This window comes from Prunus dulcis, chromosome 7 (genome assembly GCF_902201215.1).
Source record: "Prunus dulcis chromosome 7, ALMONDv2, whole genome shotgun sequence".
Classification (NCBI taxonomy): Eukaryota; Viridiplantae; Streptophyta; class Magnoliopsida; order Rosales; family Rosaceae; genus Prunus; species Prunus dulcis.
In genome coordinates, this window is record NC_047656.1 from 18,488,368 (window position 1) to 18,511,445 (window position 23,078).

The window sequence follows — 23,078 nt, forward strand, 5'->3', positions numbered from 1 at the left end:
AATTTGAAATATTAAAATTGGGTCAAAATTTTAAAAATCATACGAAAAAACTCAAAAAATCATCTATGTCTATGTCTATTTGGTCATTAAATCATATGTAGTTCAACATGAAATTAGTCATTATGTGTAGTCTAAGTTTGAAACCCTATATGTTTCGAAATTCGGAAGTTTTCAAATCTTGAGATACATTCCTATTCCAATTTTTTTTCTTCGTAATTTTAATATTTAAAAACTTTTGGAAGTTGGAATTGATTGGAACTTGCCGGAATTGATTGGAACTTGCCAGAATTGATCGGAATTTCCAATTCAACTTGCAACCCTAATGTGAACCGATCATGGCCTAATGATTCATGGGCCTACAACAAGCCTTGTATGGCACATTTAACATCTCCTTGCAAGCCCATTCTGTTGACCCTTCCTCAAAGCAGAACAAGAAACAGAGGAGGTCTAGTAGGCCTCACAACTAGACCACCTAGAAGGGCGGTGCATACGTACAGTTCACATATTATTGTTTACCGAGTTAGGCCGAAGACTCATTATCTACTATTATTGTACTATATAAAGCACTATTTAAGAACCAAAATCTTATTTTACCAGCTAAATCTTGATTGTGGATTATTAGGAAGTATTTTGCTTCTTGGTTTGGGAGATTCATAGGGTGTAAGTTAAAAAAATGTGTTCAAAACAAAATTCGCTCACATTAATTGTGTATCTCACTAAAGCGTGTGGACGACAAACCGTAGCACAACTAGTTCCTTCAAAATGGTTACTGACCACACGCCTCTGTTGCATTTTGACATTATTTTACAAGGGAAGGGAAAGAAAACCAAAAAGAAAATAAAGTTTTAATATAATTTTCGCGGTCTCCATCTTTTGAATTATACTCTTCTACTTTCTGTCAGTCAAACCCACCTCCATAAAAACGAAAAAACAAATCTTTGTCCCCTTCTCTCTGCTTGAAACCCTAGCGACCAGTTGAAAATCCAATAGGACAAAGATGAAGACGAAGACACCATTGAATTTGAAGCAACTCAAGCTTTCTGTTCCAGCTCAAGAAGCCAACATCAAGTCTTTCTTGTGAGTAACTCCATCTTTCTCTCTTTCCTGTATGTAAAGATTTCCGCTTTCATTTTGCTGGTCTTAAATTCCCATTCTTGATTCGATTCTTGATAGCGTATGTAATTGTGATCTGTTTGGGTTCTGAGAGCCTGAGAGAATGGAGGGAATTGCAAAGAAAGCGGCTTTTCAATGAAGAAAGAAATTGCAAATGGTTTTGCACTTTAGATCTTTCATTACCAAATTATAATACTTATAATTTAGTTTTATATGGAAAATTCATAATTGGATAAATTTGATTACCTAATACTATTAATTAGCTTCCTAATATTATCCTCTTTGAGTGGAAAGTCCTTTTTTGGGTTGCTATGAAAATTTCCCGTCTTTAACATGCTATATTTTCTTGAATTTCAGGACTGCAAGTGGTACATTTCATGACGGTGATCTGCGTCTAAACCAGAAAGGGTTGCGGCTTATCTCTGAAGAAAAGGAGGCCCAAGTAAGTTTAATTTAATTACTAGAGAAGAATTGGCTGCAGTGATGCGATATCCATTTTTTTCATCTTACATTGATGTTGAAGAGTTCTATTGTCAATTGCCATCTGATATGTTTCTCCCAAATGAGTTATTTAGGAGTGATGGAATTCGGAGACCTTAGCGGCATCCACCTGGAAATTAGGCTTAATTTTGTTAAGCTTCCCACTGCAGAAGCATCACCCGTGAAATTTTTAGGCAGACCAAGGAAAAGAGTTGATTTTGAATTCCAAATTATTTCAACATCATCATTTGACTTTTAGTGTTCTTGGGTGGAGATTTTAATTTCAATTAAAACCTGTCAGAGAGATGTCTATCCATCTCATGAGAATCAAAGTGGGCCTGAATTCTTATGTTTGTGTGTGTTTTTCCATGCTTCCATGAGCACATGCTTGGCGTACTTATATTCTGATGCATATTGGTTTTTGTCTGCAGAGAAATGTCCCTGTTAATGTTTTCATAGTATATATATATTTTCCTTGTTTACTATATTGTATATAGACTCAATATAATTTATTGCCTTTTTGGTAAGGATCAGACTTCTGACAGTAAGGAGCTCAATTTCGAAATTTCATTGGAAGACCTTGAGACAATTAAAGTCATTGGAAAGGGAAGTGGTGGTGTAGTACAACTTGTTCGTCATAAATGGGTCGGAAATTTATTTGCCTTGAAGGTCAGTCCACTAGCAAAAAAACAACTGCTCTTTTACCCTTTTTGTACTTGCCTTTATCTGGTATAGCTAGTATATGGCTGCTCTTACTTCATGGAGTTAGATAAGTGTATTACTAGGATTCCTTTTTTGTTATGTTTTACAGGTGATCCAGATGAACATACAAGAGGAAATTCGTAAGCAGATTGTGCAGGAGCTCAAAATAAACCAAGCAGCACAATGTCCACACGTTGTGGTTTGTCACCACTCATTTTATCACAATGGGGCCATTTCTCTTGTGTTAGAATATATGGATCGTGGGTCTCTTGCAGATGTGATCAGACAAGTTAAAACAATTCTTGAACCATATCTTGCAGTCGTTTGTAAACAGGTATGTAAGCTTTATCCCTTTTTAATTAAATTTCAGTATAAAATCACTTGGGAAAGTTTGAAGAAGTTCCTTATACCCTTAGCTAAAGATCTGTACTTTTGCATCAGGTATTACAAGGTCTTGTCTACTTGCATAATGAAAGGCATGTAATACATAGAGACATAAAACCATCCAATCTGCTAGTAAACCATGAAGGGGAGGTCAAGATTACTGATTTTGGTGTGAGTGCTTCGCTTGCCAGCTCTATGGGTCAAAGGGACACATTTGTTGGTACTTACAATTACATGTCGGTAAGTAAAGATCTGTGCCCTCCTTTTTCACAAGGAATTACCCAAAATAAAAAAAATTGAATTCTGGTCCTTTTCCCTTCTTTTCCTCTTTTGTTCTCGAGCTCAAATTTACTGACTTTATCTTCAAGCTTAGCATACACTACTTGTAAAATGTAGAGTATTATTCACGAAACTATGACATTACTTTGTATTTCAGCCGGAGAGGATCAGTGGTAGTACTTATGACTATAGCAGTGATATTTGGAGTTTAGGCTTGGTGGTACTTGAGTGTGCTATTGGAAGGTTTCCTTACATGCAATCTGAAGATCAGCAAAGCTGGCCAAGCTTTTATGAACTTTTGGAGGCAATTGTGGAAAGTCCACCACCTTCTGCTCCATCGGATCAGTTCTCCCCCGAGTTTTGTTCTTTCGTGTCTGCCTGGTAATCAGATATTTACATGCATTCTTCACCTTTTACATATCTAATTCACATGAATGTGATTGTTTATATTTCCCATTACATTTGCAGCATACAGAAGAACCCTCAAGATAGATCATCATCTTTAGACCTTTTGGTTAGTATGCTGGTGACTTTCTTTTCTTTTTTGGATGTTTTAGATCCAACCATAAATTTGATGGAAAATTCTCTTTATTCTTTCAGGGTCACCCCTTCATCAAAAAGTTCGAAGACAAAGACATTGATCTTGGGATCCTGGTTGGTAGCTTAGAACCTCCTGTAAATTTTCCTAGATAGTTTGTCCTGCAGTGTAATCCTGAGGATACAATGTTTTTACTCATATGTATCAGTGTTCAGTTTTGATCAAACATTACATAAATTCTCGTGGTAACTAAAGCAGTTCGTTCACAAAATTTGTTTCTACAAAATGAGGTTTCATGTTCAGTTACTACTTTTTGTGTTCCTCTTGGTCACAATTTATGCATAGTGATGAAGAAACATAGTGCTGGCTGGATAATGTGAACGCATTCCTACAGCTGTATGGTTATTGATTTTAAAATCCCAACTCCAGAACAAATTCAGATGTCTTGACAATATCATGCTATCCCATGATTTTGTTCAAGATTCATGGACATGTTTGTAGTTTGATGAACAACCATACCAAGATGATGTCACAGCACTGGCATTTGTTTTCTATTTTTTTATATTTAAATACCCTTTTTCAAAAAATACTAAATTTGCATAAGAATGTAGTGGCAAAAGTTATGTGGGTGAGGTTACAGAAAAGAAGGAATAAGAAAAAGACAACAGAGCTGGTGGGATGGGGATGGGGATGGGTCAAGCCGTCAAGGGTAGGTTTCTGTGGGCTTTAAAATCCAAAAACAAAACCATTAAATTTATACAAGGTTTTAAGGTCCAGCAGATTTGGCAATCTCCATGGATAAGATTTACCAAGAATCAGCCAACATGGTAATAGTAGCAGCAAGCAGCATGTGGAGACAGTTTGAGTGCCCATCAAAATGCCACTCCATGACCTGTTCCTTAGTCAACCTCCTTCTTATCCTTATCCTCATTCCCTTTCTTACCACCCCCAACTCTCTCCTAAATAAATTGGTGGATAATATAAAACCAACCAATCTTATAATTTTTATTAGATTTACGCCCCTGCTTTTTTTATTCTTTTTTTATTTTCTAGTGAGCTGATTATATGAGGATTACATAATATTGTATGATGGTCGGTAGGATTTCATGACCAAAATAATTTTCCACATATGGTTAGGTTAACAGTTCTTCTTATTATTATTTTTCAAAGACTTTTCTTATTAAGATGAACGATAATATACTAAACTCACACATACTACACAGATATTAGGATTTGAACTCAGTACCTTTTTTGGAGGAGCAATTATTCTAAACTACTACAATAGTGAGTCTTTTACAACCGTTCTTAATTTTGTTCAAGCATGACATGACCAAGGAAGTTTCCTAAGAGGGATTTCAAGTTCAAAAGACAAAAAAAGGAAGCAACATAACCACAAGCTTTACAGGCAAGGATTGTCCCATCTAAAGAGAAGACACTAGTTTTTTCATAGTAAAATTTCAACTGTGAAAATAGGGGAGGGTTTGAAGTTTTTGAACTCTTTGGACTGTACCCCATTAAAATGAAGGCAAAATAAAACTTATCGTAAAGTTTCTGTTAAATGTAGAAAATATTCCCATTCCCTCCTGAAAAAAAAAAAAAAAAGACAAAAACTTTTGCTGGCCGATGCCTTTGAAACCCTTTATTGTTCTTTTTCATATTTTATGATATAAATTTTAAATCTTGATGCATTGAAACATGTTAATAGGCAAATCTGTCATGGCTTTATGAGGCAAAGTTGCCTAAGATGCTGACCTCAGTTTCAAATCAACCCCAGAATAAAAGGGAAGAGAGAGAGAGAGAGAGAGAGAGAGAGAGAGAGAGAGAGACCAGTGACTCAGATATGGATGTCTTCAAACTTGGACCTTATCCTCATTTCTAGTAGTATGGGAAAGCAAATAAATTTAGACCGTAAGGATGTGATAATGACAAATTCTGGGATAAAGGGTTAGACCAAAAAATTTAATTAATAATTAACAATTAAAAAAATAACAGAATAGTCAGTATTATCCATCTCCTCATTAATCAACGCAACACCACCAAGTATTTTATGCTTTCAAACTTGTATATATATGCTCCCTCAAAACAACCCATTGGAAAATTATTTGTTCTACAAAGTTTAAAAAAAACTTCCAGCAAAAAGAGAAGAGTGCTAGAACATGGGTCATCATGAAGAAGAAAAGAGGATTTTTGAGGATCAAAATATAGAGGAAAAGCATGCTTATCAAGTTGGGCAGGATTATTGGGTTATCAAGGAAGATCATCATCATCATCATGAAGAAATGTGTGTCTCAGGATCTATTGAATCCTCACTGGAGAATTCAATGAACTCCATTGAATCATCATCTTCATCAGACTTGGTACAGGATGCATCATCTGCTTCCACATCATGCTCCTCATCACCTTCCAATGGGCCTCTTTATGAACTATCTGACCTAATGATCCATCTTCCCATGAGGTAAGAACATAAGCTATATATGCCAGCTTCTTTTTTTCTTCTTTCTTATTTCCTCTCATTAAGTTGGTGGGTTTTGGTTTTGATTGTTGTTTCTTCTTCTTATGTTTGCAGGAGAGGTTTGTCAAAATATTATCAAGGCAAGGCCCAATCTTTCACATCCCTAGCAAGTGTGAAGAGCATAGAAGACCTGGCAAAGAAGGTGGCTCCTTACAGAAGGAAAATAAAGCCATGCAAGAGCTATGGTGGGGGTTTGGATGGTGGTCACAAATCATATACTACTACTCCTAAAGCCATTATCTCAAAGAAAGCTTCTTCAAGAGGAGGATCTTTCTTATATTCCGTAAGTAAGAGAGGAAAATTGTTGGGTTAGCTTAGCTCTCTCTAGGCCTACAGCCACCCCTGTACAAATCAATTTCTATATGATCAAACCTTTAGAAACTTGCTATGCATGGTTTTTGTATTGGAGAGTTAGTTTTTGATCTGGGCTTTTGTTCTTTTCTTCACATTGTCATTGTTCTTAACTCTCAACATGAATTTAACATGCTTATAATCCATCACAACCTTTTTCCATTGGCAATATTTTATGTGGTGGATTTGATGTTAGATTGGCATGGAGATTCTTATGTTATGACAGTTCCATGATTTTTCTGGTTGATAAGATAATTTCTAGCGTTCTTTTCTTTTTCTGATTGGCATCACATTCATCTTCATCGTTCTAATTTCAGAGGAATGTGTTGATTCGAATACGATATCCCCCGCTTCACTGAATTTTTTTGGTCAGATACAAAATGACAATCTTTTATGGGAAGAAGAATCCAATTCAACAATTTTTTATTTATTTTTTATTTTGGAATTGATACACAATAATTGCTCACTGGGTCCTTTTTCTTTTCAAATTTTGATTTCTCATTCCATTTGCTTTTGAACTTTGTAAAAAGGTAATTCATGACGGAATAGATTCTTTTCTTTTTTCGAAAAGAATGAGGGGGATAAGATTGGAAAGTGTAAAATCAATGAATGGCAGCAGAATTGCAAAATCAACGACAAAATTTGTAACTTTGAAACCACAGGACATGCCGACATGGCATGCCCTTAACATACGACGGGGAACATGCAAAGCGCCGAAGCGCATGCATACGGATAACTTGTCGTTTTTTTTATGCCAGTCGATTTTTGTTCTTGCGTTTTTATCTTGGTTCTTTTTGTACTAAGTATTCCGAAATGAGCAAAATTCTTTTGACCTGCTTCTCAGGCTTACAACTATACTACTATGAAAGCTAAAGCACTTTCAGTCAACTGAAGCAAACAACAAAATGCATGGCCTACAAAAATTAATGGCAGGGAAAAATATTTTTCACCAAAAATGTTATCGATTGAGAAATATGAGTACAATTTTACAGTGCAAATGGGAAACAAGCATTCGATTTCCGTATTAAGATGGTTATAGCACTATTTCATAACAGCATCATATCTTGTAAACAGGTTCGATTCCGAGCAGATTGAAACATTTCCTCATCACAATGGCTGTTGCTTCACAAAGCAACAGTCTGCTCGTTTCCTCTGGAGACCCAACAACCTGCCCAATTGTACATTGCCATGAAGATGAATAAGATTTTTGAGATCATATTCAATAAAATCTCATTTATATTTATTGCTAAACACCTATCAAACACCATCGTTGAGTTTATAGTTGGCTTCGATTCACCGCAAATATGTGCCAATGACATTATCACTACTCATCAACATAAATCAGGAGACAAGCAATCACGGATGATACCTGGCAATTGGAGTAGAACTTTTTGGTAAAGACTTCTGATAAGTTGTATAGGTATTCACACAAAACATTCGGCAACAGATTGGTGCAGGTCTCCTCCACGTTCTGAGAAGTGAAAGGGAAAAATGCAACTGTTAGTACCACACATATGGCAGTGTTATCAACGAAGACTCGAGCAAAGGTCACAAGGAAGGCAGCAAATCAGTTTCATTATTGCATGCACTTACCTCTGAAAACTGTAGCAGATGAAGCCCCAATTCCCGCTCACCCGCATGATCCAACACAATTTCCCCCATCTGTCTCAAACAAAAAGTGACATCAGATCTCATCCACCAGTTTGCAGTGGCCATAGGACTATGAAAATTAGATGCAGTAGGAGGTTTAAAATATTTGTCTCTTGAAAGCCACACGCAGTGCGATAAAGTTTTGGGTCAATATTATTCAGAACACATACAAAAATAAGTATATAGACCTCATGCATAGGAAACACAAGTTGGTACATAGAACTAATATATGTATGGTTAGGACTAAAGAAGTAGATCGACACGCAATGATAGCAATGCGAAATAATGCAGCTGAACTTACTTTTTTCAATTCCTCTATGTTTCTGCCAGATTTCCTTATTATTGAACAGATCCGAGCATGAGCATAGAGCAAGTAAACAGCAGTGTTTCCCTGCTCAAGTAGTTCGGAACAGTAGGACATATATAGCATTAGTGTATGGTTTAATATTTTAAAGGCAGGGAGAGAGCGAGAGAGAGAGATTCTATGCAAAACCTTAACCAAATACTAGTTGACGCACCTTATCATTTAGCATCTGATCAAAATCAAAAGTGTAATTGGTCAATCTATTATTCTTCAGATCAGCATACCTGTCAAAACATTAGAATTTAAAAAAAGGTATCCTAAAATCTATAGTGACAATAGCATGTCATGACAGTAAACTAGTATTGTAGACCCCAAAAGATACAAAAATCTTTAGCCCGCCGATAGGTGATGCCGAAGTGAAAAAAAATCATGGGACGAGAGGAAAAGAAAAAAGAAACCAAATGTGGTCAAAATGTGTTACTTTATCTGTCATTTACAAGATCCTGTTCACAATATTGTTCAAACTAATTGTTCAATCATAGACTCTTAGTATATTATTAAACTAAGAAGTCAACTCCGACATATTTTTCAATATCGAAAAAAAAAAATTCACTGCAGGTAGAACATTTTCAAGAGCCTTGTGACTGCAATCACTAAGCAATGTGCTGGAAATTGTACCATTACTTAACAGGATCACAAAGTTGCATTCTTAATTAAAGTCCCATTCTAGGAACAAACTACAGGTTGGACTAAGTATGCAACCATTCATATGCATTCTCTCAATTTGGTTTGATAAATCTTTGATATCACAGAGTTTTTAACAATTCCTAAGGTACTTCAAGAAACACTACACTTATATATCAATTCACATTCAGGATGCAAAACCTGAGGCAGTAGTCACAATTTATATATTCTTGTAAATTTTACCTAGCCTATCCCATCCCATTCATTATGATGATGACAATAACAATAATTACAACAGTCAACCAGGAGAAACTTATAGAAGTTCAGGCAGCTTACTTAACAGCACTGTAACCAACAGCCTCTGCAGTTTGATCAAGCTCCTTTTCAGTCCACTCTTCAGCCTTACCTGATTATGATTTAAAGAAATATTTAACTACTTGTGAAGCTTAAAAGGTTAGGTGTCATCTAATATGATGCAAAATAAAATTTCCCCTCGGAATATGAAGACATCTTTGCTAATAAAAGGAAGATATAGAATTACACCACAGTTATAGATGGTTGAACATAGGCCATTCAATATCATACCGCGCTCAAGAAGGGCTGTTTTGCTACGATCCTTGGCTTCATCTAGTAAATCAACCAATCGGACCACCTCGCTAGAGCGAGTCCGAAAGCGTTTTCCATCTTCACCAAGAACTAGACCAAAACCAACATGGGTAACCTTTGGTTTCAATGCATCATCAGTAGGGAGCCAACCTGCACGTTTAGCTGCCTGAAACAAAAAATAAAGTTATGTTCAACCATATAACTGCCTTGTATTACCCTAAGACTTCGAAGCGGATACATGAAAAACAAATAAGACTTATGTTCTGCAATAAATAATTATAGCAAGAACCTAACCAGAACATTCATGAAACACCATAAATCAGGGTATGCAGAGACAGGTTATGGCTTTAGCAACATACCTTGAAAAACATATCAAAATGCTGCTGCTGGCCAACATCGGTAACATATATGATCCAATCAGCTTTCTCCTCGTTAAGGCGATACCTATAGATTGCAAGTAGCAACGTCAGTATGAATGACAACATTCTCTCAAAGGGGCAGAAGTATAGTGAAGGAACATGGCTGACTGACTAACCATAAAGTAACATATTTGACTCATCAAATCTCTAAAAACTATCAAAATTAACAAATACATACCAGAGAGCTGTTAAATCAGTTGAAGCATAGTTATAACCACCATCGCTCTTGACTACAATCAGGGGGATGTTAAACCCTTCAAGAAAGATTACCCGGGCACCCTGACTTTCCTCAATTAACCCCAGATCACTCAACTCTTTTAAAACCCCAGGAATATATGGGTTATAAAAGCTTTCTCCCTGTCAGAAACGGAAAATAATACATAAAGAATATGACTTTGCTGACCAACTTTTTGTTTTCTTATCTGAAAGGGATATAAGAAATCAAGACTGACGCTAGAACATACCTTCTCCTCTAAATGAACTCCGAGGCGTTCATAGACCCTGTGAAATTCTTTACGGCTGATTTCACATATTTTCAGCCATGCATTGCGGTACTTAGGTTCCCCACCCTGCAAATTGAGTTGAATCACAACCAAGATATGAGGAAAAAAATTCAAAAGACAGTCTCCCAAAATTTTAAATGCTTACAAACGTACAACTAAGAATGCATAACTTACCTGCAGGCGAACCACTGCCTGTTGTGCTCTCTCCTTAAAAGCAGGATCATCATCGAATCTCTGTTTTGATGCTTTATAGAATGCCTAACAAAATACCACTCAATTAAAGTCACTATTGATCATTTTATTCTATTTTACGATTCATCATGCTTGGGCATAAAGAGCTGAATCTCATCTATATAGCATTAAGATGCTCCAATTAAACAAAAATATGTCACATTTAAACGACTAAAGAACAAGGAGAATGCTTTCACCCACCTGCAGATCACCAATGGCCGTTTCACTAACTTCTTCTACGTTTGGGAACTTTTCAAAAAGGAACTCGATCAACATACCAAACTGAAATACACATAGAACTTTTTTAGCCACATATTACTGATGGAAAAAAGGAGTGCTTCTCTATAAAGCATATTAAACATTGAATTATGAAGACATAATAAGATCTGACTAATGGCTTCTCCTCTTAAAACAAGCCTGTATTCCCAACGTCAGAAGGTTGTAATGTTGTAATGGTTACACCAATGAAGGGTATAATAGCGAACTGCATGCAGATGCTGCCTTCAACTAACCACAAACACCTAGAGTATGCATGGATGTAAACATATACATATGTTTGTCTGTGTGTCTACGTATATATAGAAGGCAAGTACCACATGGTAGATGGTGGGAAAAACTGAAGAGTTCTAGTTTACCATTTTTTGTATGGATTAGTTAAATATGCTATAACTACAATACATTGTAACCAAAAAAGCAAAAAACTACATTACCTGTGTCCCCCAGTCACCAACATGATTCCGTCGAAGAACTTCAACATTTGAAAACTCAAGAGTACGGGCTAGCGTGTCCCCAATAATAGTTGACCTTAAGTGGCCAACATGCATTTCTTTAGCTATATTAGGTGACGAAAAGTCAACCACAGCCCTTTTGATCTGAAGCTGTGGCGCCCATTTCTCAATGCCATCAATAAGCATCTTTTGTATGCTCTGCAGCAACAATTATTTGCATTTTACAATTACAAGAAAGTAAAAAATTTATTTCCGTAAGTAATATACTATGTCCACACTAAAAACAAAATTAATAAATGAACAAATAAGTAATATTGAATAATTATTTATCACATATAAACAATACCTTAGCGATCCATTTTTTTGACAAGACAACATTAACAAATCCAGGTCCTGCTACAGAGCATGATTCTATGATCTCCGATTTAGGGAGATTTTTCATGATGGCCTATAAGAATGAAGCGACAGTCATTATTCAATGCTATCAACTGAATGCCTAAATAAAGGCCATAACCATCTAAGACATTATCAAAATTAAATAAACCAAGTTCAATATAGAGAAGAACAGGAAAGGCGAACATCAATACCTGTCCAACAGATGGAGGGCCCTTAAAATCGGTACCCTTTCCTTTTATTTTAGACCATAGACCCATGGCATTGTTACTGCACCAAAGACAGACTTCCTCATGTAATATTCCCAAAAGAAATCCACACAAGGCATGAATTAAAGATTGAAATGTCTTTCCAGTGACAGAAACAAAAATGATAGATTCCATTACAGTTGTAAAATAACTCTAATATTTACAATTAAGAATAAAGGCCTATAATGTACCATTGATAATCCCCAAATTTCCCGGCGCAAGCAACAACCACCGGCTCGACCTCTGGCTCATCAGGGACTATTGTTCTGAGCGATACTTCAAACAGCTTCGCTAACTGTCGCTTTACATTTCCCACATTTTCTTCTTCCTGAGCCAAACAACAGTCACAAATCAGATAAAACTCGATTGGCCCAAACATTGAATACTCAAAGAAGAATAGGCTACACACTTCATAAAGACATTCCATGAATACTCACACCCACACACGAAAGAAAGCTAACCCAAAATTGAAAAATGTAAAATTTATGAGTTGAAAAGAAAAAAGAACAAAACTTACAGTTGCCATCGTGGATACTGAGTGCGTCTTTGTCGATGCTGAGTGCGTCTTTGTCGATGCTGAGTGCGTCTTTGTTGCAAAAATAAGCTTTCTAGATGCTGCCTTCAACAAGTCTGTCTAGTTTCACAATGACTACATTAAATTACAACAAAAGCCATGAATTTCCTAAATTAAATAACTACAAACAAAACAAAAGAACTGAATAACAATATGATAATCGAGAATGCAAACATAAAAATGATTTGTATCATGGAATTTTGCACGGTTTCTGAGAAGATTAGAAGAAACATAGTACAAGGAAGCAAAAGAAACAGCCAATCTTAATATTGAGTGTAAGAGAGAGAGAAAGAGAGAGAGTGGAGAGCTGACCAGCGGCGGGGAGAGAAGATGAGGGGTAGAGGCAAGAGAGTCGACTGAGGGAAGGAGAAATCGGCGCTATCAGGTTTAAGTGGGATCCTAACATATTATTCTCTCTCTTTTTCTTTTTTCTTTTTTCGGTTTTCCCTCGAATTTCTTTCTTTATTTATATATTCGTTATTCTGCTGTCCAATTTTCCCGAGTTGGGTGAAACCCCTTTTTTCTTTTTTATATATTCGTTTCTTTGTTCGTTGAGCCTGGCCAATGAGATGTTGCCATGTCATCGAGGATAACTAGGGTTCCCACACGTTGAACGGGCTCGGCAAGTAAAGTGCCTTGGACTCACTTTAGAGAATCACCGTCCGCATTGGTGAGATTCGTTGCTATAGGAGGGTGTATAGTAGTGTACCTGATGCAGAGTAGCGACTATAAGTTGTTGTCTAGCGACCCAAACAACCCAAAAAATAGAGAATAGAAGGACAAAGTAGTAGATTTGAACTTGAAACGAAGATAAATGAGTTTTAGGGCAAAATTCCCCCAAAAAACACTCTATAGACTAAAGGGGGTGTATTCAATTAGGATTATAAAGCTTTTAAAAATCCGGGTGTATTCAATTTGGATTTACACAAATTTTAAAAGAGGTTTTACAAGTCTGGGTGTATTCAATTCCGACTTGTATGAACTTTTAAAAAAGTCTGTTCAAATATGGGTGTATTCAATTAGGATTATAAAAAAGTTGAATCAAATCTAGGTGTATTCAAAATGTCATATATTTGGAAGGATTTTATTAAGTGATAAATTTTCGTAGGTTTTAAGGAGAGAGCTATAAGTAACAAAGACCAAAATAAATCCAAGCTCCCCCCCCCCCCTAAAAGTATTTTCATCTGACATTTTTCTCTTACCCTAGCTTTTCTCTCTGCAACAGAAGACGAACAACTTCCATCCTCCATCTGTGAAGGTATGCTTCTTAATTTTTCTTTGATCAATACCTTGTTGGGTTTTCTTTTTCCATAAATTTTCTTCATCGTGTTTTTCTTGTTATTAGGTTATAGTTTGGGGTTAGGGTTTATGCTTGTTACTACTTGTTTTTCTTCCGAAATATTTATATACGACTTTATAAAAATTGTTCATTGAATCACTAGATAGAAAATTGAAATAATTCACCTTTCTATAATCAAACAAAAAAATTGAGACAAATATAAATAAACAATAAAAAACAAAAAGTCAAAAATTAACTACAACTTTTAAATGTTGTTTTGGAAGCCTAAACGACCTCAAAAGCCCAAAATCCACCATATGTCACGGCGAAGACACCAATTTCGTTAAACATAATTTTATTTCATGTTATTGAAGGAAAAGATGTTATGAATTTGAATTTTTATTTCATGTTGTTTAAAATTTTATTTCATGTTGGTAAAAATCAAGTTTAAAATTGGATCACCATTAGATACATTGACAGCAATGTTACTATATACATTGACAGCATTGATAGGGAGGAGTTTAAGAAAGTCATGGCTTTGATGAGATCTCAAAGCAAACAAAACAAGGATGGCCATATGCTCAAAGTTTCTTTTGTTTTTTGTTTTTTTTTTCCCAGTGCCTTGTCATTTTATCATACTTCATGTTTTTTGTAAGAACCCAGAACAAAATATCCAAAAAGGAAGAAAATATCTAAAAAGTAAAGAAAATATCTTTTAGCGAAATGACCAAATTGCCCTCGCATTATTTTTAAGGGGGAAAATTTGACGTTTTGATCGAGAAAGAATTTGGGACTTTCGCCTACGCCATTGCATAGAGCGCGGCGAGAGGAATTCGTAGACACGGAGTAGACCCGAATCGGACCCGTAACGAAGAAGTTATGGTCTAAAAACCGCGAGGGGCAAAATGGTAATTTGGTCAAAAAGTCAGATTTTTAAAGCTCTCTCTCTCCTCTCCCCCGTCAGCTCTCTCTCTCCCCCGCAGCTGCCCTCGCCCGCGACCTTCCTCCCTTCCCGAAGTCGCACCGGTCGCCTCGCTTGGAGTTGATCTCCGAGACCGGTGCCAAACGAACCAGCACACGACGGCCGACGTTTCCCTACCCACCTCCGCCGCTGCCGTGGCCGGAATCGGCCGGAATCTGCCATGGAAGTAGACGGTTCGTCCGAATGCCATCCGAACTTCCAGCCGCTCGATCTCCTCCGTTTCTCAACCAAATCAGTCGAGTGAGGTATGGATTTTCATCTATTTTTCGTGCTCTATCTGCTGGTTATCTGGGTTTAGATCAATTCAATCTCTAGGTTGTTCGATTTACAATTTGAAATTTGGCCGAAACTTTGGCCCTTCGAAACTACTGTTTCCGGCCACTTTTTGGGGGTGGTCCAAGAACAAACGTGACTCCAAATGGGGTGTTTTACCTAGGGTAGGAGTTTGGAGTCTCGGTTCCACGATTTTTCGGCACACCCGAATCGCTTTGGGCACCCGATCTGCCCCGCGCGTGTGGCGGCGCGTGGGCCAGGGTAGTGGCATGGCTCTGGCCAGTTTTGAGGTCCTCGTGTCGTCACGAGCGCGTGGGATTTCGCGGATCTCGATTCGGAGTCCGTTTGAGCCCCGAACGGATTTTCCATATCGCGCGATCCGTGGGTGCAGTGTCGTGTAATCGTTGGATCGCGCTGAATTTTGGATATGTCGGTCTACGTGACTCCAGGATCGCGTAGGATTCGACGGATTGTGAATCGGAGTCCCGGATACTCCGGAATCGCGAACCCTGGGGCTAGGGTTAGGGTTTTAAGCGATAACGCGATTTTGGTCAATCCGACCGTCCGATTCGGACCAAATTCGCAGAACATGGTTCCCATCCTATGAGAAACCTTCAGGGAACCCTAGATTGGCCATCAGAGACCGTGGACCCACGGGGTCCCGGGTTGGCCGATCGGGCAGGGTATCGCTTAGCTGAGCATTGGACCTTTTAAAACTGGTCCAAGTGTCTGAAAAGGGCTATTGTGGGTTTAGGAAGAATTTGAATTTGAACGCACGTATTTCTAGGAGCCGGGGGCAGGGTGTTTAAATTAATTCCTTTATTCAGCGGTTTAGTGATTTACTATTCTTGATAATCAGGCATCAGAGGTCCAGCCGATCAGCAGGAGGAACCTTCAAAGGGTCAAATTAGCTCGGACCATCTGTGAGTGGACTTTCTTTCAGGCATTATTTTATTAAATGAGTTATGTTGAGGTTTTCCGTAAATAAGATTTTATAATTGATTTTATATTGATTTTTATATAAACGAGTTTTTATAAATAAGTTTATTCGAATAAATTTCCTTATTTGATCTTGAGTAAGTTTTATTATGGTTTCGAATACGATAATTACAGTAATAGTTTTATAAGTCGGTGCTGCTTATTTACCAGTTATAGAAACAGAGGTTGAATTTCAAAACAGTTGAAACCGCAGCACGACTTGAGTTTTACAGTTATTATTCAGATATTTCTTTTTACAAGGACTTTATTTTAAAACCACCTCGTACCCGTTTTTCTTTATGGTGATTACCCAGAGTCGGACCGATGTCTACGGACATCCAGTCTGATTATAGTTCAGTCAGTGCACTTGACTTTGCCTCACGAGTTTCGGGGACGCTCGAACCGTGAGTGCCAGGATTTGCGGCTCGGCAGACTTGGTGTCCCGAGACCTGCCAGGATTGCGGCTCGGCTGACTCTGTGTCCCCGAGACCTGCCAGGATTGCGGATCAGGCTGACTACGGTCCCCTGCATCCTGCCAGAGCGACTCGAGTTGACTTGGTGTCATCGAGGAATCTGCCGGCGGGACAGGCTGATCATAGTCCCCTGATTTCGCCAGTTTGCGGCTCGGGTGGACTGCGTGGCGCCCGAGACCTGCCAGGGAATTGACGGAAGTAACAGGGGTACAATTAGGTGGCAGTTTTAAAGGATTTTAAAGCTTTTACTGCAGATATTGTTTACTCATTTTTATTAGTAAATTCATTCGAGCGAAGTTTTAAAGGATTTTGAGCTTTCTTTTATTCAAGGATGATTTTCAGGCATTTTATATTGGTTTCTCGGTGATTGCACAGGTGTATTTTTGGTATTTTTATTCAGTATACCAGTTCTTTGATTCTTCCAGGCAGTAATATCTTTATATCAGATCGATTATGTAAGTTTCTTCATTAGTATACTAATTCATGCTGGTAGAATCTTTTATCTGGTGATATAGTTAAATTTTTGATATATAAATATCCCTAGTTATTTCAAAATGGGGGTATTATATTCTAGCTTGATTTTAAGAATCTCACTTTTTGTCCACTCACAGTTTAAAACTTGTTTTTCGCCCCCAGGTTGTAGAAGTGCATAGGATCCACCACCGGGCCACTCTTAACCTCCACGCTTCAAAGTCAGGTAAAGTTGTAGAAATTTTTCCTGAAACCCCGTGAACTTTAGAAAATGGCTCTGATATCGAGTTTTTGGGAAAATTTGAATCTGGCAAATTTTGGTTTATTCTATTCTGGCAGTTGGGTGGAAATTTTTGAGATCGTTTACAGGTGAAAATTTTGGGACTGGTCAAAATACAGGGGAAACTCTGCCGAATTTTCGGCAGAAGTCTAAGGGAATATTAAAGAGAAATTGAAGTAAGAGGGCAAAAAGGTCAATTGTGCCCGACATTCGCCAGGTGTCGGACATGCACAGGACTTGGCTCGAATTTCAAAGTGGAAATTGGGTCGGGTCCTGTCAATTTGGTATCAGAGCATAGGTTTTACTTCCTGTAGACTTCGCACTCTGTGCATCCTTGTTCTCTTCTCAAGTTGGGCCCAAATGGTGGTGGTATCCGTGGGAAAATTAGATAGTTATCCCGATGTAAAGGGATGAAATTTCCAAATCAGACAGGAGGTGCGTCGGTATCTGAACCGGCAGAGTAATCTCATGTAAGAGGTTTGTAAGGAGCCGTATCTACTGTACCTAGTAGGCGGGGAAATCCTAACACTCAGTAGACCCTGGAGATGTTAGCTCAGGCTATAGACGGCCAGGGATCCATCCGCGGGATGGGTGGATCAAGTAAACAGAATTCAATAATAAAAGAAGATTGAGTTGAAGGAATATAGCAGGTCATAGAAATCATGGTTGTTCCACAGGAAAATAAAGTTTTGGGCAGGATTTGGTTAAGAAGTGATGTTAAAATCTTCTGACACATACGAAGTAAGCAGTTTGGGAACAGAATATGATAGGCAATCTCATTCATGAATCTACAGAAGGTGTGAATGCAGGAGTTTTTGCAGCAGGATAGAGAATAATGGTTAAACCCGAATACGTTCTACTATTAGAAATCGGAAAGTAAGAAGTAGTACCTGGTTGCTTTAAAGTTAAAAAGCCTCCATCCCAGGTATTGTGATTAGTGTGTGGTGATGTCTGTTCCAGTCAGATAAGGGGCAGCCTATGGGTTGCACTTTGTACACAGTATTTGGAGAAAGATAATCTTAATCAGGAAGAGATCAAGAAGGATACTACAGTGGTGATTACAGTTTTCCATCATCGAATGGCCGCAGGTTTGGAAGCCATCGAATTGGGTCTAGGGTCAGTAGAGAAACCAGCTAGGATGGTAATATTGCAAATGGTTTTAAGGTTGGTGTAGTCAAAAAGTATTGAAAGACAGGTGTTGGTAGGCTCTAACAGGAGAAGTTGCCCTAGTGTGCCGATGTGGTAGGTACCCTTCTGGACCCTGCTAGCGGGACACCAATCTTTACAGTTTAAAAGTAGAAACTCAAGTTAAGTTTTAGCTGGACTTAGGTAAAAGAAGCTTTTGAGCTTTGATTTCAGTTTAGTACCTTAAGTGACAGTTGTTGGAAGGTTATGGAGACATAATCTACTACTATTTCAGAATGATTTGGGGAAAAAGGATGCTGGTTTGAAAATATGCCTTAAGTGGCCGTTGTTGGATTTCTTTGGGACCATATGTCTCCAATAGATGCCTCACTCGAGACATAGCATGAATTACCCAAGTGGAAGGAATGTTAAGCAAGGTTCTTGTAAGGTAGATAAAGAATCTGATTGAATTAAGCAGAAAAAGATTCTAAGTAATCCAGGAGTGGCAAGGAAGGTAATTAGCTTTCAATGGTAGTTTACAGCGTAATAACCTGAGTTGTAGATGCAAGAGAAATCCTTCCCCGTTTGGTATCACAGAGAAGTAAATTTCGAGGACGAAATTTTTATAAGGGGGGTAGATTGTAAGAACCCAGAACAAAATATCCAAAAAGGAAGAAAATATCTAAAAAGTAAAGAAAATATCTAAAAAGTAAAGAAAATATCTTTTAGCGAAATGACCAAATTGCCCTCGCATTATTTTAAGGGGGAAAATTTGACGTTTTGATCGAGAAAGAATTTGGGACTTTCGCCTACGCCATTGCGTAGAGCGCGGAATTCGTAGACACGGAGCCCGAATCGGAACCGTAACGAAGAAGTTATGGTCTAAAAACCGCGAGGGGCAAAATGGTAATTTGGTCAAAAAGTCAGATTTTTAAAGCTCTCTCTCCGTCAGCTCTCTCTCTCTCCCCCGCAGCTGCCCTCGCCCGCGACCTTCCTCCCTTCCCGAAGTCGCACCGGTCGCCTCGCTTGGAGTTGATCTCCGAGACCGGTGCCAAACGAACCAGCACACGACGGCCGACGTTTCCCTACCCACCTCCGCCGCTGCCGTGGCCGGAATCGGCCGGAATCTGCCATGGAAGTCGACGGTTCGTCCGAATGCCATCCGAACTTCCAGCCGCTCGATCTCCTCCGTTTCTCAACCAAATCAGTCGAGTGAGGTATGGATTTTCATCTATTTTTCGTGCTCTATCTGCTGGTTATCTGGGTTTAGATCAATTCAATCTCTAGGTTGTTCGATTTACAATTTGAAATTTGGCCGAAACTTTGGCCCTTCGAAACTACTGTTTCCGGCCACTTTTTGGGGGTGGTCCAAGAACAAAAGTGACTCCAAATGGGGTGTTTTACCTAGGGTCGGAGTTTGGAGTCTCGGTTCCACGATTTTTCGGCACACCCGAATCGCTTTGGGCACCCGATCTGCCCCGCGCGTGTGGCGGCGCGTGGGCCAGGGTAGTGGCATGGCTCTGGCCAGTTTTGAGGTCCTCGTGTCGTCACGAGCGCGTGGGATTTCGCGGATCTCGATTCGGAGTCCGTTTGAGCCCCGAATGGATTTTCCATATCGCGCGATCCGTGGGTGCAGTGTCGTGTAATCGTTGGATCGCGCTGAATTTTGGATATGTCGGTCTACGTGACTCCAGGATCGCGTAGGATTCGACGGATTGTGAATCGGAGTCCCGGATCCTCCGGAATCGCGAACCCTGGGGCTAGGGTTAGGGTTTTAAGCGATAACGCGATTTTGGTCAATCCGACCGTCCGATTCGGACCAAATTCGCAGAACATGGTTCCCATCCTATGAGAAACCTTCAGGGAACCCTAGATTGGCCATCAGAGACCGTGGCCCCACGGGGTCCCGGGTTGGCCGATCGGGCAGGGTATCGCTTAGCTGAGCATTGGACCTTTTAAAACTGGTCCAAGTGTCTGAAAAGGGCTATTGTGGGTTTAGGAAGAATTTGAATTTGAACGCCCGTATTTCTAGGAGCCGGGGGCAGGGTGTTTAAATTAATTCCTTTATTCAGCGGTTTAGTGATTTACTATTCTTGATAATCAGGCATCAGAGGACCAGCCGATCAGCAGGAGGAACCTTCAAAGGGTCAAATTAGCTCGGACCATCTGTGAGTGGACTTTCTTTCAGGCATTATTTTATTAAATGAGTTATGTTGAGGTTTTCCGTAAATAAGATTTTATAATTGATTTTATATTGATTTTTATATAAACGAGTTTTTATAAATAAGTTTATTCGAATAAATTTCCTTATTTGATCTTGAGTAAGTTTTATTATGGTTTCGAATACGATAATTACAGTAATAGTTTTATAAGTCGGTGCTGCTTATTTACCAGTTATAGAAACAGAGGTTGAATTTCAAAACAGTTGAAACCGCAGCACGACTTGAGTTTTACAGTTATTATTAAGAGATTTCTTTTTACAAGGACTTTATTTTAAAACCACCTCGTACCCGTTTTTCTTTATGGTGATTACCCAGAGTCGGACCGATGTCTACGGACATCCAGTCTGATTATAGTTCAGTTAGTGCACTTGACTTGCCTCACGAGTTTCGGGGACGCTCGGACCGTGAGTGCCAGGATTTGCGGCTCGGCAGACTTGGTGTCCCGAGACCTGCCGGGATTGCGGCTCGGCTGACTTTATGTCCCCGAGACCTGCCAGGATTGCGGATCAGGCTGACTACGGTCCCCTGCATTCTGCCAGAGCGACTCGAGTTGACTTGGTGTCATCGAGGAATCTGCCGGCGGGACAGGCTGATCATAGTCCCCTGATTTCGCCAGTTTGCGGCTCGGGTAGCCTGTGTGACGCCCGAGACCTGCCAGGGAATTGACGGAAGTAACAGGGGTACAATTAGGTGGCAGTTTTAAAGGATTTTTAAGCTTTTACTGCAGATATTGTTTACTCATTTTTATTAGTAAATTCATTCGAGCGAAGTTTTAAAGGATTTTGAGCTTTCTTTTATTCAAGGATGATTTTCAGGCATTTTATATTGGTTTCTCGGTGATTGCACAGGTGTATTTTTGGTATTTTTATTCAGTATACCAGTTCTTTGATTCTTCCAGGCAGTAATATCTTTATATCAGATCGATTATGTAAGTTTCTTCATTAGTATACTAATTCATGCTGGTAGAATCTTTTATCTGGTGATATAGTTAAGTTTTTGATATATAAATATCCCTAGTTATTTCAAAATGGGGGTATTATATTCTAGCTTGATTTTAAGAATCTCACTTTTTGTCCACTCACAGTTTAAAACTTGTTTTTCGCCCCCAGGTTGTAGAAGTGCATAGGATCCACCACCGGGCCTCTCTTAACCTCCACGCTTCAAAGTCGGGTAAAGTTGTAGAAATTTTTCCTGAAACCCCGTGAACTTTAGAAAATGGCTCTGATATCGAGTTTTTGGGAAAATTTGAATCTGGCAAATTTTGGTTTATTCTATTCTGGCAGTTGGGTGGAAATTTTTGAGATCGTTTACAGGTGAAAATTTTGGGACTGGTCAAAATACAGGGGAAACTCTGCCGAATTTTCGGCAGAAGTCTAAGGGAATATTAAGGAGAAATTGAAGTAAGAGGGCAAAAAGGTCAATTGTGCCCGACCTAATTGAATACACCCCACTAAAGTTTGAAAGTTATATAAACAACAAATTTACTAATTGATACAAAAGTTTCTTCCCACTAAAGCCTATTGAATAGTATATTAATCAACAAAACTACATACAAAAGTTTCTTAATAGCCTATTTATACTAGAATAAAGAAACCCTAAATTCACAAAGAAAACTAAAAACCAAAATAGGAAATAAAACAAATCATAATAAGAATAGGAAAACAAAAGAAAACCTAAATTCACAAAGAAGACTAAAAACCAAAATAGGAAATAAAACAAATCATAATCAGAATAGGAAAACAAAAGAAGTAAGTATTAATGTAAAGGAAATATAACCCTAGCTCAATTGACTAATGGGCCTAACCAGCGCACGTGTCAAACAGTAAAGCCGAGCGGCTATACTGTTTTTAATAACAAATAGGAAAAACAGGTATAGCCGAACGGCTCTATTTCTTAAAAAATTTCCAAAAAATCCAGTATAACCGGCCGGCTATACTATGTTAGTGTATATAAAGACCCGCCCAGCGCCAATGTGCCAAGTGTCAAATACGTAGAGCCGTGCGGCTATACTAAAACAATTAAGGAAAACTGAGTATAGCCGTGTGGCTATACCCTTTTAAAAATATATATATATATATATACTATTTTTATTCAATAATATGCAAGAATTATGTGTATAGTGATTAATTAATAATTAATTAATTGATTGGCCTTGGACCTCGGGCTCTTGGGCTCTGTTATTTAAATTAAACTCGATTAATTAATTAATTAACTAATTATTTGAATTAATAATATCATATAATGTTTTTGTCTGATTGAGTTTATCCTGTAAATTGGCAGAGAACATTAATATCAT

General features: G+C 38.4%; 3 protein-coding genes across 6 annotated transcripts; 2 read left to right on the plus strand and 1 right to left on the minus strand.

Moving 5' to 3' along the window:
* Window positions 1-702: 702 nt before the first annotated feature.
* LOC117635782 (mitogen-activated protein kinase kinase 6) lies at window positions 703-3,782 on the plus strand. Of its 2 annotated transcripts, none has more exons than XM_034370143.1 (8): window positions 703-1,077; window positions 1,471-1,555; window positions 2,128-2,262; window positions 2,405-2,629; window positions 2,737-2,919; window positions 3,116-3,339; window positions 3,427-3,472; window positions 3,559-3,782. In XM_034370143.1, exons 1-8 carry the CDS (start codon window positions 998-1,000, stop codon window positions 3,649-3,651), a joined length of 1,071 nt encoding a protein of 356 aa, XP_034226034.1. In that variant the 5' UTR covers window positions 703-997; the 3' UTR covers window positions 3,652-3,782. The 2 variants fall into 2 exon arrangements, with proteins under 2 accessions (XP_034226034.1, XP_034226033.1); XM_034370142.1 differs by having other exon boundaries at window positions 842-1,077; window positions 2,122-2,262.
* A 1,697-nt stretch (window positions 3,783-5,479) lies between these two features.
* On the plus strand, window positions 5,480-6,614 carry LOC117636069. The gene is made up of 2 exons (XM_034370508.1): window positions 5,480-5,951; window positions 6,063-6,614. The coding sequence occupies exons 1-2, from the start codon at window positions 5,653-5,655 to the stop codon at window positions 6,319-6,321; spliced, it is 558 nt and encodes a 185-aa protein (XP_034226399.1). The 5' UTR covers window positions 5,480-5,652; the 3' UTR covers window positions 6,322-6,614.
* A 634-nt stretch (window positions 6,615-7,248) lies between these two features.
* LOC117635018 (arginine--tRNA ligase, chloroplastic/mitochondrial-like) lies at window positions 7,249-13,143 on the minus strand. Of its 3 annotated transcripts, none has more exons than XM_034369339.1 (18): window positions 13,012-13,143; window positions 12,643-12,759; window positions 12,317-12,453; window positions 12,072-12,147; window positions 11,831-11,932; window positions 11,467-11,682; window positions 10,958-11,038; window positions 10,700-10,783; window positions 10,487-10,591; window positions 10,201-10,379; window positions 9,963-10,047; window positions 9,583-9,769; window positions 9,334-9,403; window positions 8,528-8,597; window positions 8,311-8,400; window positions 7,953-8,021; window positions 7,729-7,830; window positions 7,249-7,527 (listed from the first exon to the last, which is right to left on the minus strand). In XM_034369339.1, the coding sequence occupies exons 2-18, from the start codon at window positions 12,649-12,651 to the stop codon at window positions 7,417-7,419; spliced, it is 1,773 nt and encodes a 590-aa protein (XP_034225230.1). In that variant the 5' UTR covers window positions 12,652-12,759; window positions 13,012-13,143; the 3' UTR covers window positions 7,249-7,416. The 3 variants fall into 3 exon arrangements, with proteins under 3 accessions (XP_034225230.1, XP_034225231.1, XP_034225229.1); XM_034369340.1 differs by having other exon boundaries at window positions 12,643-12,774; window positions 13,012-13,142; XM_034369338.1 differs by having other exon boundaries at window positions 12,643-12,755; window positions 13,012-13,140.
* Between the last annotated feature and the right edge of the window lie 9,935 nt (window positions 13,144-23,078).